This window comes from Apteryx rowi, unplaced genomic scaffold, assembly GCF_003343035.1.
Source record: "Apteryx rowi isolate R43461 unplaced genomic scaffold, aptRow1 scaffold_13, whole genome shotgun sequence".
In the NCBI taxonomy this organism is placed as follows: Eukaryota; Metazoa; Chordata; class Aves; order Apterygiformes; family Apterygidae; genus Apteryx; species Apteryx rowi.
This window is the reverse complement of record NW_020447530.1, coordinates 6,032,542-6,050,061: the sequence shown is the minus strand read 5'-3', so window position 1 is coordinate 6,050,061 and position 17,520 is coordinate 6,032,542. Positions and strand designations below refer to the sequence as shown.

Here is a 17,520-nt window from a genome sequence, read left to right as displayed (position 1 = left end):
CGGCAGCGCGCTCGGTTCAGCCCGACGGGGCCCCCCTCCCGCCCCCGGCTCACTCACGCTCCCCACGGCCCAACAACGAGCGCTCCCATTGGCCGGCGCGCCGGCCAATCAGCGCTCGCCCAGAGAGGGGCTCAATTCTCCTCCCTTCTCGGAGTGGGCCAGCGCAGGCGGGGCGGGGCTCTGAGGGAGGAGCCACACCCAGGGTGGTGACGTCAGGTCGCTGGGCATGCACACGCTCATAGACTCGTCAAGAGCGCATGGCTAAAAGTTAATTGTAGAGCGCCCGGCTAGCTCAGTCGGTAGAGCATGGGACTCTTAATCCCAGGGTCGTGGGTTCGAGCCCCACGTTGGGCGGAGGCTGTTTTTTTCTTCCTTTTTTGCCTAGCTGCCGGAGGGCTTCGCGCTGGGCAGCCCGCGGGCCCCGGGGACTCCCTGCCCTTTTCGCCTGCTGCTGTGCGGGGCGGCTGCTCGGACGGCCCCCACCGGGGCCCAGCACCTCCCGGGGCCCAGCTGCACRATGCCTTCGTCTGCCCGCACCCCACCTGCCTCCGCTGCGCTTTTTGCAGAGGCTGTTTCAAGGCTCCAGGGCCTGGGGAAAGGCCTGTCCCGGGGACACGTGCATCTCCCCAGGAACAGGGCTGCTGGGGCACCTCCAGCGCAGCCAGGGAGCTCGTTTCCCTCCCTGCTCCAGCAGGATCGGAGCATGCCAAGGAACTCGGAAAGAGAGCGTTCCCGGTGCGGTCGTACTGTACAGCAGTTTGGCAGCGATCACAATAAATGCTGTATTACTTGGAAAGTGAGTTTAGGGGATGYTGTTAAAGCCAGTTCTGCTAGAGACCAGTGCTGGATGCTCCTAAGGCTCCACAAACTCAGCGCAGACATGCAGCGACCAGTGATGGGCTGTGCTTGGGATATTTTGAGACATTTATACCAAAAAAATATACCGCCAAATACCTCTATACCATTCAATCTTTTGGATAAGGGGTCTGTAGGGTTTAAGAGACTGTGCTTGTGAATATTTCGAGGCATTTATACCAAAAAAATGTACTGTCAAATACCATCAGGGATTAAGAGGACCYGCAGGGCAATCACTCCCCGGCCTTGGCCAACGGGACAGTGCTCCCAGCTCTGAAGTCTTTCCAACCTCGCCTGGTTCCTTCGAGCAACCAACTGCCCTTGCATCTCACCTGACCCAACCTCCCACCACGGACCGGATCTCTCCACCAGCCAAACGAGCCCCAYTCCTTTCCAGGCCTCTCTCCTGTCTTCAGCCCTACACACGGGTGCCAACGTACACGATCCAAGAGAAGTTGGATGGGGATAATTCAGTTCCTGGGTGCCAAATGCTGTGCTGAGCAGGATACTTGCTCACCGCTCAGCCTCATCTGGCTGCGGCAGCCCAGGGTCGCGGTCAYCTCCTCGCTGCAGTCATTGGAGACTTGGCCCTAGTTATTCGCTTGGCTAAAGCAAAACATCCAGTCAAGATCTGAGAACTTCGGAGAAAAACACTCCATTTACTCTAGCAGTTTATTTCCATTACTGTCTTCCCTGCTAAAACGTTTGAGTTTCACTCTGAATTTTTCTGCCCTGAGGATCCATGGACTCCTGTCATGCCAAGGAGGGAAGAATTGTAACATTTATGCTGAAAAAAAAACTAGCTAAATCCTTCTCTATATGATAAAACATTTAAGTTGTGATCTCTAAGTGCTGTACAGGGCTCATAGTTCTGAAAAGTGGAGAACAGTCTTTCCTTATCCCTTCAATGACATAAAAATCCTGTTTCTATCCTTAGCAGGTCATGGGACTCTGGTTTTAAACCTGCCAGTAACGTAGAACTTAAAATTTCTAGTTGTGCTGTTGGAAGCAGCAGTTGAAGTTGTTCCCTGATGCAGAAACGCTACAAGAGAAAAGCAGAGTGGGCAGAAAGGAGGCGGCAGCACACGCAGGGTTTGTGAAACTTCTTGGGATGCGCAAGCACARCAGGTACAGAAATACCACTGAATACCTTCACACAGGGAAGGGAATGAGTAGGAATATTCTGAATTTCCTTGACTTCTGTCTCCTGCAGTTCAAGAAAATTAAATCATTGTAACTCCACACACACACACTGTGTAGGAGTCTAATCTTCCCTGCATGTTCTTCACACTGAACTATTTACTGACATGAGTAACCCTTACCAGCTCCACAGGACTAGGGCTGATGGCAAACTCTGCTTTCAGGAGCAAGCCTCGATAGGCTCTGGGTTAATTCTCACAGAGACAAGACAGAACCTATGTTGTGAAGCTGCATCCCAATTATTCACATTATAARTGAAAACGAGCAACAGAACTTGGGTCTGAATGTTCTCTGTCCAGGTCTAAGGATGGCTCTGTGCACCTTGCAATGAAATAGCTTCTTTTCAGCCAGTCTGTGATCGTATCACAGACTGGGAACAAGTTAAGAACAGGGACGTAGCACACTGGTCTCTAAAAACTGGATTCTTACTCATGTGCTTTTTTAAAGCATAACTGTTACAATCATACGTACTTTCTGAAGTCACTCAGGAAAATGCAGTTACCCCAAACGCTTGCCAAAGACTGCTCCAGACTGTTCAAACCTCACACGCTAAGTATTAGGCTCATTAGCTCCTCCCTTGTTCAGCCCTCTAACGAGAAGCAGACCTCACTCACAGGTYGTCTTGCCAGAAGTAGCTGGATTCCCGAGTCAGCTGCCCAGCCCCTAGGTGCCTTGGGAGGAAGCTTACGGCATGGTACCACGGCGGAGCAGCACACCACGCAGCAGGGCCCTGCAGGAAGGGACACTCTGACTCTTGCATGCAACACAGTAGTCCTCGGTCCTGCTGTAGGGGAGATAAAAAGTGTTTGGTAAAGGAGAACATAAAGTGCAGTTTGAGTGAAGGCCCTGAACACACAGAGGAACAAGGGGAACGCTGGTATTTGAGGAATCCACTGGTGCCATCCTCAAGGATTCCAGACCATTAAAGGATCACAGGCTTAGAGGAGCGGAGCTTAAGTGAGTTGCAACAGGCTGTGCGAGTGGCATCAGCAACRGTCAAGAACGACATAAGGAGATAGAGAGCAAAGGCAAGCAAGAACAGAATAACCCTCAGACTTAAAAGAACGCTAGATACCAGACGCAATGGGCAAACACGTATCTCTAGTGTTTAATCCATTTTCCCAAGCCCAGGCTAGGGCCTGACAGAGATCATAGTCTGTGCCGAAGAACGTGTTTCTGTATCACGCCACGCCGTTAGTGTCCTCAGGTTGCTGCAGGAAAGTCTCGTGGGTGGTCATCACAACCCATGCAAAAGGTTTAATCTGGAAAGCCGCAGAGGGTTTGGACTGCGTCAGTGCAGAGAGGCGGTGCTGGCCAGGCCAGCGTGCTTTGAGGAGTAAGATATGATCACTACAAGAGCAAACTCATCCACGGATTATAAAACATCATAAATCATTAACTGCTCACAACTATGTTTGTTTATTTTTTTATGCTTTCYGTGTAACAGCCGAGCACCTGCTTTGAAGCTAACATATTAGGAAGAAGACGATTAAAAAATATACCTGCCAACACCACCGGAGAGAAATCATCTGTGTTAATGCTATCGGGCCACTGTGACCAATCAGCAAAATCTCAYGCATGACAGAGCACAACACTTTAAGCAGTGACTCCTGTTTTTTATTTAAAAACATTAAGAAAAAAAGGAGCATCTACTACCATTTGTCAACTAAYGCCACATGCAAAGGTAAAGCATTTATGAAAGAGAATGACAAACGGGAGCAGAAGCTGATTTAAATGCTGCAGCACGCTGCCAGAAGTCAGTTTTACCGCAAGAATCTTTCTTTAAATATACACTTAACTTCTAGAACTGTGTTTCAGGAACCTCAGCAGGTAGTTAGCAGACAGCATGGGGAAACTGGCCACAGCAGACATGATATATCACATTACAACCCCCCTCCATAATTTTATATATATAATTTTTAGATATAATTTTTATAGAATATATATTATATATACACAYMCMCCCCAAAGTTTGAGCTAAGTAATACCTCCTTGGGCGGGATTTAAACCTCAGTAACAAGCAGGCAAGAGCAGGGTCACCATTTGTTCAGTAAGTTAGGCACATTGGCGGCAAGTTTAGTGGCCTTCTGAGGCCAGTGGAAACGCCTGTCCCAAGGAGCGAGCGATGTTGCTGCGATGCCCTGCCACTGTCTCCGTATCCACTGGCAGCCACGGTTGTGCACGCAAAGTTATTCAAGGCAATATTATGGAAGGACAATAAGAATCATGACAAACCAAAACAGCAGCTCTAGCAGAGGAATTTGAGTGTATATGTGTGTTTTCCCACAGGACTGTTCCTTTTCCTTCAATATGTAAGGTTACAGCATTGCTAAGAGCCTTTTAATTAGCCCRCAGTTCCTAATTATAGTGTTAATATCCAAATGTACACTTTTTTCTTCAACGGTGAAYTTATCAGCTTTAAGAGTAATTAAAATGCAGTGCTGAACGCTACAAGCCCGCAACTGTTTCAGCATTCACATGGATATGCAGGAAAAATAATTATGCTGCATCAACAAAAGAAGGAACTGGCCTCCTTATCCCAGGAGCAGAGAACAAAATACTCACTTCATTTCCTATTTAGAACATTAAGTGTTTTATTGCTTTTGGTCTCCATATCGATAGTTATTGCACAGTAACTGTCAGAGCTCTGCTTTGCATTTTCATTTAATAGATACTGCTGCAGGACAAAGAATTTTAGTATTTTCGACYGGGGGAAGGAAGAGAAAAACTGACTTCTAAATGTGACCTTTCAATAAGAGAGTCAAGTTCTCCTTGCAACCCTATTTATAATTCTGAAATGGTTGAATCCTTTCTTGGAGCAGAGATACGGGGAGAGTTGTTAGCTCAGCACTGTGCGACAATTTAAGGCAGAAAAGTCTTCGGTTCAATCTCTGAAAACAGGACTCTGTCCAGGGAAAATACTACCCCAGCACCTTTTGCTAAACAGCCCAAAACCATTTCCTAGAGGTTCTCACGTGTGATCCAAATTACTTCATGGGTGAAATATTTTCTGCAGAGTTTGCAGAAAAACGTTCATAGGTGTTTCCTGTAGCAGACTGTCCTTCATTCTTCTAAGTGTATTTAAAATAAAAATGTCTTAAAAACAAATTCTCTCAACAACGTAATTTACTGTACAGATAAATAACAAACAAATCATTAGGTAACAACTCATGACTACATATAATTTCCTCAGAAGAGGACAAAAATATCATGTTACTTACYAGAGTTAAGTTGCTAAACTATAACTGGATACAGTTCTAGAGTACAGTGTTATTACCTACTGCCATGCTCCCAAGAAACATCCACATAGGTCATTTTTAAGYGTTATGCACAAACTACTTAATACAAAAAAAATTCCACTGTGTATACATGTAATGGAAAGAGACAAAGAGAACTTGTGTAGCGTTTGGATGTTCATTTCTCAGTAGAGAAAGCCCTCTTCATCAGYGGTGGGGGTGCTTTTCCAACATCAAACATCATTTCCAGTGGAGGATTATTGAGACAGCACCAGTCAGGTATGCGGCCTGTTTGGCTGTAATACTCTTTGGACACAGAACGGCTCCCAAGTATGTCCTGAAGTGCTCCAAAAATGGCTCCTACGTTRTTGAAACAAAGAATTTTGCATTAATTTGCTGAAATGAATTTTTTCTAATTCTTCATATCAAGAATCTCAATTATTCTTTTTCAGCTCTGCCCCCCAAATTATAGCAATGACAGGATGATACGCTGGATCTAGCCACTTTCCTTTTATCATAGCACGGCTAGTACCAAATTGCTTCAATTTATACCCCTTGTAAGTATCTGAAAACAAAGATTCATCTAGTCTCTGCTGAGAAAGAAATGGCCAATTCTTATGATGGCCTGCTTCTTGTGATAAGCCTTTCATAGAAATTTTGGTTTTATGCACTTCAAACAAGTACCATCTTGYGATTAAGGAGACTTCCTCTCCCCACAAAGGGTGTCACACAATACCTATAAGAAGTGGTTTACACAAGCTGTGAGAAGAGCCAGATGACAGCAGCTGACTAACACTGCTAGTAAAAAAAAAACAGTGTCAGGGACCTTGGTGCAYTGAAACCATCCTTGTTTGCTACTCCTAGAACTAGACTCACAGGGTTTTAAAACTTAAATTTGATAAACATTTATGTTTTAAAACATATGGAAACAAAATCTGTCTTYACAGTCCAACTTAATTCCTCCTACATACCAGATGCGCTCAGCTATTAACTGAAAGATTACAAAAGCAAGAATTTTTGCCAACCTRAGAACCCCCTGGAACAGAGCTGCAAGCAAAGCAAAGCCCCTCTTGACCATACTTGTTCCCTGACACGTCAGTACTGCATCCAAAACCCACTGTGGAGTAGCAATATTTGCTACAGACGCTTGGGAATGGCACACGGAGCGAACAGCCCCTAGCATGGCCCACAGCTAGCAGCTTCTCAGTCAGTAATTAAACTTTCATCACTAAGCAGATCTTCATATATGCAGCAAGTCTCTGCTCCGGCTAATTATTTTACCGGTGCCACCAGATGGCAGTAACTGTGCATTGCACTTGCATCAACAACTCATCTCACACACCGCTGGTTCAAATCGCACGTCACCTGTTTAACGATTGGATAGGTTGTGGTGCCATTCCACCCTCCAGATGTCCCTGAGGGAGTTTTGCTCTGCAGAATTTCTTCCACGAGGGCATAACAATTCCACAGAGCTCAGACACAGCTTAACTTCAACAGTTCCTTCAATAGTTCACCCAAATTTTACTGCTATGTGTTCATTTCAAATCCCCCTTGGAAGGTTTGCTTTTCACTTTGTACCTTGGCTTAACAGCCATTTTTATTCTTACCTCCCAGCCATGCCACACAGTTGGGTTTGGCAGGTGGAGTGTGAATCCTGAAGGTCTTAGTGGCAAGTGCTTCTTTGTACTTTGGTTTCTCTACCAGGTATCTGATTTCGGCCATTAGCCTGTGTAGGAATCCTGGCAACATAGCAGTGCCACCAATAACTACCAAATTCTCCGCCAGCTGCTTCCTCGTGTCTATTGGGCACTAATGGAAAAAGGAATAAATAAAATCCTTTAACTGACGTTGCACGTACAAGCATTCAAAGGTCTGTTAGAAATTCAGTTAGTTTTCCTATGCGGTTACATTGCTGTTTTCTCATACTTAACAGAAGCGTATAACCCACATCAATTTTTACCCAGACTTCTCAAGAAAACTAGGCTTAAGGAACTGCCCAGCTGAGGCTTAGGTGAGCGTGCTGTGAGTCTGTGAGCCCCTGTAAACCCCTTTAGTTGAGATCGGTCAAGGCAACAGAGGACAGAGATATCAGTGACGTTAATTCCCATGGGTTCTGGGAGAACATGTGATGGAAGAAAGGGGCAGAAACTCAAGCAATGCTCTCAGAGAGCAAAAAAAGTGCAACTTATGAGCTTGACTCTTTTTAGCTGCATGTAATCTATGCGGGAGAGAGATGTTACAAAACTCTCAATGGCAGAAAAATTTTCGGCTGGAGCTTGCCATAGGCATCAGAGAATCTAACTACAAAGCACAAAGGCAGGAGAAAACCAAGCTTTGTCAGTTCTGCCCCTCCCAAGCAGATCTGTGCTGTCCCTTCAAAAACGAAAAAAAATCCAGGCTGTTGGGGTCCTCTTGTCCAGCAGAAGTAACTGGACACTATTTAACATCTGTCTTTGTTCCGGCCAAAGGAGGAGCGATGCAAGGTGAATACCCAGAGTACAGAAGTGAGGAGTCCAGGCACAGATCTTGTTAAACAATTTGTTTTCATAAGGAATTTTAATTGAAATGCCTGTCACGACATTCAAGTATATGGCCCTCAAGTAAATTATGTCTCAGCAAACTAATTTAAATGGCATTAATAAACGCAGGAAATCAGCTTTAATTAATAAACTTACATCACCGCATAATGAAAATTTCCTTTCAGAGCGGTTTTATAATCCATTTTTCTCTCACTATAATACAAAATGAAGTGTTTGTATATGCCAAGAAAGATTTCCAAAATGTATCTGAAATACTGCCTGTATAACAGAGATGTCCAGACTAGTTTGACAGTATCTTTGGTAAACAAGCAGTCTGCAGGATACCCAAGTCTAATTCTAGGCGAAACACCTTGAAAAAAGAAGAATCATAATGTCTAAGTCACTCTAGTTTAAGCATTATAATTCCTATAACGATACGAAGTATTAACTACTCCTTGATCATTACATACGTACAGATTCTCACCCCAAAACAAATGTAAGGTAGCTTATCACTTTTGCTGAGGGGCGAGTACTGCATTGCTTCTTTTCTTGGCAGATAACTGTCCTAGATACACTGCAGTACACTGAAGAGTAAGAAAACGGTCACAGATGTTTCCCAGAGCGGATGACACATGGTGGCTGGCTACCCCATAGCTCCAGTCAYGGAGCAGAACCTTAGGAGTCAAGGTATGCTATGATTTTTAAACCAATTGTAACCTACACTCAGAGGGGTGTTACTCTGCAAAAAGCCATTTATAAGAGCAGGCTCTATAGGGCTGGAGGCATTCAAGCAGTTGTTTATAATATAAAGATACCTGAATGAGTGAATCTAAGATTAAAGTGGCAACAGATTTCTCTTCGTTATCCTGTTCAAACAGTATTTCGACAACTGAGTCTCTGTTGAAAAGACAGAAAATGAGTGTTAATGAGAAGCAATGCTACACTACAGGTTAATAGCAGGGCTGGAAACAACTACAAGCTTCCTGCTGCTGGCACAACATCACAACTTCTTCTGTCAGACGGTGCACCAGGCAGTGCCAAAGGGAGAAGGCGCAGCCCCATTCACTCCACTAAACCTGTCTCATCATGCATTAATATGCCCTATATCTCCCCATCTTCCCCCTTCCTTTCAATCTGTTGGCTCTCATCTTCAACTGTGAGCTCTTTGGGGAAGCGGACACCTTTTATTGCAGGCTTGCACTGTGCCCAGCACAAAAGTTTAACCTAAGAGAGGCAAAAACTATATCAAACACTTCATTAAAATTCAGTTTTAGGAAAAGTTATCACTCTCCTATCATGTAATATGCTGTTAGAGTTGAAAATATATTCCCCTAAAAGATAAAAGCTTGACTACAGTACTTCTAACCTGATAGAGCCAACTACATGCAGAATCTTTTCTCCATCTAACGGATAGTCCACATCTGGAGGCGGAGAAGGACGCTACAAATAAAAACATACATGCATTATTTTAAAAGCATAAAAAACTATAGGTACTTCAAAAGATTAAGATCAACTTTATTCTCCACCCACCTCGGCACTGCCATCAATGTTGAACTTTGCTGCTTGGATTTTCAGTCCACGCTGGAGATCACTCACAAAACAAGTGCGGACTTTATAAAAGAAAAGGAAGGGGCAGCAGAGAGACTTTGGTTGGATCCTTTCATCACCAGTACAGACAATTTTAATTTAGAGATGAACACATATTTTAGGCCCTTCCTAGTGCAAGACAATAAAACTGAATGCAAACAAATAGTCTCTGCACCTTAGCAGAGTTCAGATGCTATCTAGACCACGAGTTTAAATGAAGCTGACATCAAAACTAGGCTAGGACAGGCAAGATTTCTTTCTCAGACAAGCTACGTAAGATATAAAGTCAGAGGGACATGATCAATCACATCCTTCAGTTACCACAAGGTGGCAGGGGCAGCATTCTGCTGTAAAACAGCCCGTTCCTGTCTTGCACCAGGACTTCAAATGAGACATTGCTCATTTTTTAAAACAATCTGTCATCATGTAACATTTTTCATAGTGCGAGTCTTCAGCCTTAAAGCTCCGGAGGGGGCTTTTCGCCACGCAACACTGACAGCGCACAATTTCATTTGCATCCCAGCTGTGAAATTTATTTGTGCCAGATACAGATAAATAAGCATATAATGAGCATCTTCTTCATAAATCTCTGTCACAAAGAAACAACCCTTCAATACAGAGGCAATCACAGTTTCAAATATCAGCATATTACATCTGGTTACAAAAGACTGCGTAAAATCCAGAACCAATCGGAAAACTGTGTCTGAGTCCAGAATCTAGAAAAGCAACTTCCATGTGACAAACCATCAGGCAAATTTAAGTTATTTTGCACTTGATTGATGGATTTCTTTGTTTGGTCCAAGAGATATACACTATATTATGTTCTATGATTATATATTTTTAGCTCTGTTGCACATGAAACATCACGTAGGAGCTCTTTTAAGTTCTGCATGAAGATATACCCTGTTTTTTCTAGTGTAAATGTAGTCCTTGACTCATCTTGTCTACCTGATGAACATACCAAAATTTCTTTTATGCATACTTTAAATTTCTCTGAAGTTGACTTTAAAGCAAACTGAGCCTTCCTAGTAAATTTATACACAAAATTAACTTCAAAATTTCTGATGTCATGATGCAAGATTGCTTTAATTCTGCATCTGCAACCAAAACATATCCATGATACCAGTTTTCAAAAATTAGATCTTCTAATTCTAAGCCCCATACAGAGCACACACTGTACACATTTATAAACAGCAAACAAAATATCGGTAGTTAAAAAAACAGAACACAAAGTTAACCTAGCCTCCCGATCAAAAGATATATACAATAGTTTAACACTCTTACTGCACTAATCTACAGAATATATCTATGAGCTATACCCTGACAAGGTTAAAGCTAAATCTGAAAAGGATTCAACATGGTTTTGTGTTTGCTTTCAAAGAGAAAGAACACTGCAAGTTCTTCTGGTAAGTAACAAATACGATAAACAGAGAAGACAAAATAAATACCTAAATGTAAAGTATTGCACGCTTGCTATTAACATATTCTCCTCCAGAGCATAATTTAATAAACTAAGGTTTCCCGAAGTAGAAAATTTTACCTTTTATATCCTCGACTATGTCTTCTGGAACTGAGCCTGCAATAAAAAATAACTTAGAACAAAAGCATCTTAAGTAGAAAGAAAATTCAAGAAACTAACTTTGAATTACATTCAATACCAAAATATTAAACTTTCATTTTGACAGCAACTTTTAAAGATTTCTAAGAAAGAAGGAATATTGAAAAGAGAAATAAAGAGTTTGTCTTCTCTCCAGACTAACTGAATGATTACTAAAGAACTTTTATCAGTGCTTTCAAATGTACTGTTATGAGTGGCTTGTCATAAAAACAATATAATTATTGAATATAATATAGATAAAGAAATATGCAAGTAGGAATGTGTAAGATGTGTTGAAGAAATATGGAATTCATTTTATTCACTGCCAGAATTAACCCACTCTCCCCAGTCCAAGTTCTGAGCTCTTAAGCAACATCAAAAAGACCTTACCCATCACAGATGGAAGGCTTTGTCCTTTGGCTAATCCTGTATCAACTGTGCATTGCTCCAACAACTGATATCCCAGCTCCCTAAAACATTGTAAATTAAGTTAGTTAAAGATAGCTATTAGCTCATGCTCATTCTCTGTATATTCACTATACTGATGGGATAGTATTTATACCCTTCAGTTACATTATTTTAAATATAGACTGAAGTAGAACTGATTTCCACAGCTTTTACTACATCAGCAAAAGCCAAACTCTGCTCATTTAAAAAACGTTATACTATCACAGCAACAGTTATGATTTAAGGCATGTTCAATAGGAATCTTTGGTCAACAGTCAAAGATTAACTTTCACAACTCAACCAACAGTCACCTTGGATGTGTAACTGCTAACTTACCTGTGGATAGCCTTTCCTCCCAAAGGAAGAGCACCCCAGCAGCTCAGAATTGGGATTCCCTCATATATCTTCAGGAAGCTCAGGAAATCCTCCTTTTTTTATAATGATTTGCAATCTAAAGTCACTGGCTTTTCTCCTCAACTTTTTCTCACATTAGCTAGTGTAAACTCTTTATAACTACTTTCCTCCAAAACTAATTTATAGTATATACAGTTACTAACCATTTAAGAGTCCCATACCACCTTTCCCAAGTTTTAAGGGAACACAAGCTTAGCAAATCAGTTACAAAGAGATTCCCCAAATCATGACACATGATAGCCAAAACCTGGATTGGCTGGTTTGTTCCTATTGCTTTTATATCACACTTAAAGTCAATAAAATAGMAGCTTGTCATAATAGCCTTAGTGTCAAAATTTTTGGTTCTGTATTATTAAAGGATACAGGCAGCACCAAGCTTTCCGCATATCCACAGTCCAACACCATGGCAGAATTGATCCCAAGTGTCAGGAGAGACATTAGATGACTTGGAGCAAACAAAACAGAAGGTACCTGTATGGAAACCAACAGGACAATTGACAGAGCAGACAACCCACCCAAAAATCAGCGATGTTTTCCCAAAATGCCATATTAAAAGCAAAATCCAAACACCTATATATTGAGGTATCCATTTTTAATTCAGGATTTAAAGGAGCGTAGTAATGAACAAAATACAACAAGATACTAAAATCTATGCTCATCTTATTCATGGTACATACCAAGTGCTTCAGTAATAATGAACCTTAAAACAGGTTTCTAAGAAAAGCAAATATTCATTATGGAATTCACCTTAAGTCAAAGTCATTTGAAGAGAAATTAAAGAAACTAAAATATGGCTACTTGAAATGTATATGGAATACTGTAAAGATCTCAAGATGTGAATAAAGGTGATATAAAACCCATAAAAGTGTGCCCTATAAGGACACACACAACCTCAGGAAAGATTAAGACCGCTTATTTAAAACACTTTACCCAAAGCAATGTCAAAACTCAAACCATAATTATGTGCGAACTACCCCTTCCTCCCAGAATTTCATAAATCATCTTTTCTAGATAGTGACAGTTCCTTTACTAAATATCATACCTTGATGTACGAATTAAATGAGGAATTTCGTTAAAGCCTGCATTTAAGGACAACATTACTGATACCTTGCTCAGAGACAGAAGTTATAATATTGACCTTTTTTTAAAATGCCACTCTTACTCTTAGCCCCAAATGGAAATCTTAGCAGGTGAAAGTGAGCTTCACTTCAGCATCAACTGGCTTGTTAACAAGCTACAAAGCCTCACCATCAAAACACAACTCTCCAAGTCATGAGTCACTTTAGACAATTGATTTTGCATGGGAGTGCTTTATCTGTGACCTTTATTTTTTTTTCTGGGAGGGGATTAAAAAAAAAAAAAATCACTCAAATCTTTCAGTGACTTCAAGGCATCAGAATATGTTATGTGCAGTAGGAAAGAATTATGCAGAAGTTTAAGATTAGTTTTTAAATCGGGTCCTGGAAGCACAGTGGAGAAGCACTGCAGACAAACTAGTTTCACCGCTTTTTATAGAAAAACCTTAACCTTTGCTCTATCTGAACTGAAAAATTATGGAATCACCTTCCAAAAGACTTTCCATTAGAACTAAGCAAGAATTAGTTTCAGACTTTTCCTGAATCTATCAAAAAGACTGATTAAGCRGAGAAGATCATAAATTTCAGGTAAATTCATATCTAAATGAGTACAGCCAGAGGTTAGATCATGTGCTAGGCAAAGATATTGACTCTGGTATAAGCCAGGAGATTTGCTGACGGAGCAATAGAAAGTGTTTAAATATAAATTCTGGCTTCAGGCAGTGCTCAATGGAGATTATTGGATCTGTCTAGAATGGCATGATGTGAGCTATATTTTCCTACAAGCCACAGAAACCTTTGGGATTCTTGTTAGCAGCTGCTGTTTTGTGGCCTTACGTATGAAGGGTCCGAACAGAACAGAAAAGCRCCTTTTGTCTCATCACAAAGCCCCATTTCCCCCAGACAACCTTTTATTCATCTTCTTTATGCCTCTCTTATCCTTCTGGCATTATTTTTCACTTCTTTATCCACATCTGGTAGAGATCTTAAGTAAAATTTCTACTGTCAAGTGTAATGCYTAGCACATACAGTAGTTAGGTAAAATGTGTACCTCAAAATGCTTGAAAAGCACTCTCGTGAGTGTGTCTCTGAAGTGTGAAGGGCATAAGACAGACTCTATGATCACAACACGACGGTCTCTYGGATTCACCAGCAGATGTCTAAAAAACACAGGATGTATAAACCAAAATTTTTAAGTTTACACACGTATTATGGAACCAACATTACTGTAACATTTCATTCCCCTCAAAAATCCTAACAATTTGCATTTAGATAGCATTTTCCATGGCAGATCTCAAAGTTTTTTCCCATATAAACTAGACAACACTTCCCAAAAGAGAGTTAGGGGACTGAGTTACAGAAAACAAGTTATAGAGCTCTCTGCCAGCAGASTGTAGTTCTGAACATTACACGTTTCTAAACCAATATAAAGAAATGCAAAAATAGTCACACATATGAGCTATTAATGGCTTGTCCAGTGTCGTACAATATGTCCATAAAAGAGAAAGGAACAGAATACAGATGTGCTGATTTCAATTACAAAATGGTGATACAGGACAGAAACCCCCCCACACACACCTGAAGAACTGAGGCACAGAAATCAAGTATTTGTTTCCCTGTCAAACATTGATTTTTACTGTGAAAAAATAAAGATCGGATGCAAAGAGAGAAAGTTACCAAATCCAACTTCATATTCATTATACACTAATGGTAYTAAAAAATAAAACAATAAAAAGATGTATTACACAAGTAAAAATGAACAGGTTTCTACAGGTTAAGGTCCCTCCCTCCAAACCATGGTCATACGTAGATCAGGTTTTCCACTGATACAAGACGAGCTTTGCATAGGCCCCGTATACAGCCCTACCAAAATCAGTACAACTCCTTAGGTAATGATTTCCGCTACCAAGTCCTTTGTGCGTGCCACAGTTTTTAAAAGACAACTTATTGAGATACATTTTCATTTCTAGAGATCAACTGATGCTGAACGGCACTAATTCTTTGCATGTAATTTGAATCTCAGCAGCACTGAATTTCTTCAGCAAGAACACAGCCAGGCAGCCACCTGCAAAATCTTGTTTCTGTTTTCTTATTCATCTAGAGAAGAGTCTCCAGTCACACTTACAATACCCCTCAACATACTCAGAAAASAGCTGCAGAAGGCTTAAATAACAAATGCCCAAGTATCTCTCACCTGAAATACAGCATATGAATAAAGTCCTTCAGATAGCAATATAATTCTTCTGTATTAATATTATATTGAACAACTTTGATAGGCTGTAAAGAAAAAATATCCATAGTCAGTTTAAATACTAGACAACAATTATATATGAAGAAATGCTCATTTTTGTCTGATTTTCTCTATGTAATTAACAATGCACCTCATAAACTCACAGGCTAACTAAACTCCATTTATTCATGACAATTTTTCATACTGGTAACCTATCTCAACGTTACATTTCCAAAGCTGCCATCCTCTCATCCTAGGCAAAAAAATTCCTCAATAAATGCCCCAAACAYAAGCTGCAGGCATAATCCACAGAATACCAATTAATAACAGTGCTGGCATAATCCTTGCTTGTATCTAGTTATAATCTTTTAATAGAAGTTATGAGATAATGAAAAATAGCTGATGAGGGAAAAAAAACTTGTCTCTGAAAATTAGCTATAAGCTAACATATCACACATTATAAAAATTTTGTTAAAAAAAAAAAAAGTTAAGTTTTACCTTAGGGACATCAGGTTTCTTTATTTCACTAGGAATAATACATCTTGGTCCTGTTTCTCCTGCAAAACCACACCTAGAAGAAAAAGTTGAAAACCTTATCATTCARCATTACTATTTAATATCCTAGGCTGATGAATCATCAAACAGGAATTGTAAAGAAGTCTGGCACAAGCTTTTTCCGTGTAGCCATTTCAAATAAGAAAGATTTTACATCTTTTTATTGACTCCCTCTCAGATGCATTAAACAAAACAAGTTTTCTTCATTTTTATAAGGACTGTAATGCCCAACTCTGCTGTGCCTCCTACTTTTCACCGAGGAAAAAATTTCTATCATCCATTTACAAACCTTCATTACTGCCTGTTAAATTTCCAGAGAAATACCTTCCTGCTTCCTCCATACTGGCCCACAGATTTCAGAAGAGCTCTCAGCAAGCATAGGCAGGATTAAGTCATGATGTCCCTTTTAAATCCTCAATTTCTGTGATGTTTATTTAGAAGAAACAAAACGCRAAAACTTGATTACCACCACGCTAGTCCTGCCACCTATTTCACTGTTGATCAATACTGTTTCATTGACTTTTTATACTTCTGTGTCATCTACTCCCACCTGACAGCTTATTTTATACTTTGAAAGGCACTCCTTTTTCAAGTGTCTGGGGTGATTTAAGTCATTACTGCTTCAAAATCACTGGTTACTCTTTCTCCTCCTGAAGCTTATCCTCATCCTGTTAAAACACATGAGGGCTCTGCATCCAACTCCAATTCAATGCAATACAAATAGTAACTCCAAAACTAACTTTTCAGAAACCTACCTAGCTTTCCATAAATGGATTTTACCTTAAAGGTTGCAAGAACCAAGGACTGAAAAAAGCAAATTAAAAACAGAAGAAATTTAAGATTTGATTTTAAGGAGCTTGACATTTCTTCCGCYGCTCCTTGTTAAATATAAGTTCAAACACATCTGAGTAGAAAACTATAAAACTTCTGGAACTTGAGTACTTTTAAAATAAAAGGTCAATTAATGCTTTCTTTTGGTATTTGGCAACTGGCAACATGTTTCTTCAGTTCATTTCAGAAAAAAAAATTAAGGATGGATATAAGTCAGAACTTCTTTTTTTTTCATTTAGTTTCCAAAATAAAGTCTTACGCAATTCCAGTTTGTATATGCAGTTGTCTCCACCTGTCACCCTAATAACYTGTGAACTCCTATTTCATTTCAGTCGTATTTGGGTATAATTAATTTGCCATTTTTCCACAACAACTGCAAGTTGGAAACGACCCTAGCGGCATCCCGCTCGAGGGGAAGGCAGGTAACRTGCCAAAACACACGGCTGCAGACACGGGCCTGGCCCAGCCGCGAGAGTAGCACAAATCTGAAGAAACGATTTTGCTGAATTATTTATTTATTTATTTATTTATTTTTGGTGCACTCTCCCAGGACTAGCAGCTATTTCTCCAGGCGGCTGCTGAAGCCTCGGGCGCGTCTCCTTCAGGAGCATTTTTAATCCTGGGCCCAGCTGCAGGTTCCTTGAACGAGGCCTTATTCCGTGAGGGCAGCGCACATGYGGGACGTTAACGCAGAAATGTGGCATTTCTAACCCTAAAGGCGGATTTCGGGAGGAAATAAAGCACAGATTGGGGGGGGGGGAGGAGAAGCGCGGCAACACTTTTGGCCCAAGACAGAAATTCCCTAAATACTGAACAACTTTGCTTCCACCCATAATATATAAATAAATTTAAAAAAAAAGTTCGCATTTCGGCTTTATGAAAGGGAGGCAGGCGGCTGTGAAGAGAAACTCATCGTTTTTCCAGCGGAAACACCCGCCCGGCAGCAGGCCCGCCCCGCAGTCGCGACCCGGCC

The 17,520-nt window shown here is 40.9% G+C and overlaps 1 protein-coding gene and 1 non-coding gene across 2 annotated transcripts; one reads left to right on the top strand and one right to left on the bottom strand.

Moving 5' to 3' along the window:
- Nucleotides 1-281: 281 nt before the first annotated feature.
- Nucleotides 282-354, top strand: TRNAK-CUU. Its single transcript has one exon. It is a non-coding gene; the product is annotated as a tRNA-Lys (tRNA).
- Nucleotides 355-3,650: 3,296 nt separating this feature from the next.
- On the bottom strand, nucleotides 3,651-16,072 carry ACTR10 (actin related protein 10 homolog). Its single transcript, XM_026056194.1, has 13 exons — nucleotides 16,041-16,072; nucleotides 15,660-15,732; nucleotides 15,126-15,208; nucleotides 13,983-14,091; nucleotides 12,219-12,326; nucleotides 11,778-11,845; nucleotides 11,385-11,464; nucleotides 10,938-10,973; nucleotides 9,341-9,420; nucleotides 9,177-9,250; nucleotides 8,626-8,707; nucleotides 6,899-7,100; nucleotides 3,651-5,651 (listed from the first exon to the last, which is right to left on the bottom strand). Exons 1-13 carry the CDS (start codon nucleotides 16,055-16,057, stop codon nucleotides 5,470-5,472), a joined length of 1,194 nt encoding a protein of 397 aa, XP_025911979.1. The 5' UTR covers nucleotides 16,058-16,072; the 3' UTR covers nucleotides 3,651-5,469.
- Between the last annotated feature and the right edge of the window lie 1,448 nt (nucleotides 16,073-17,520).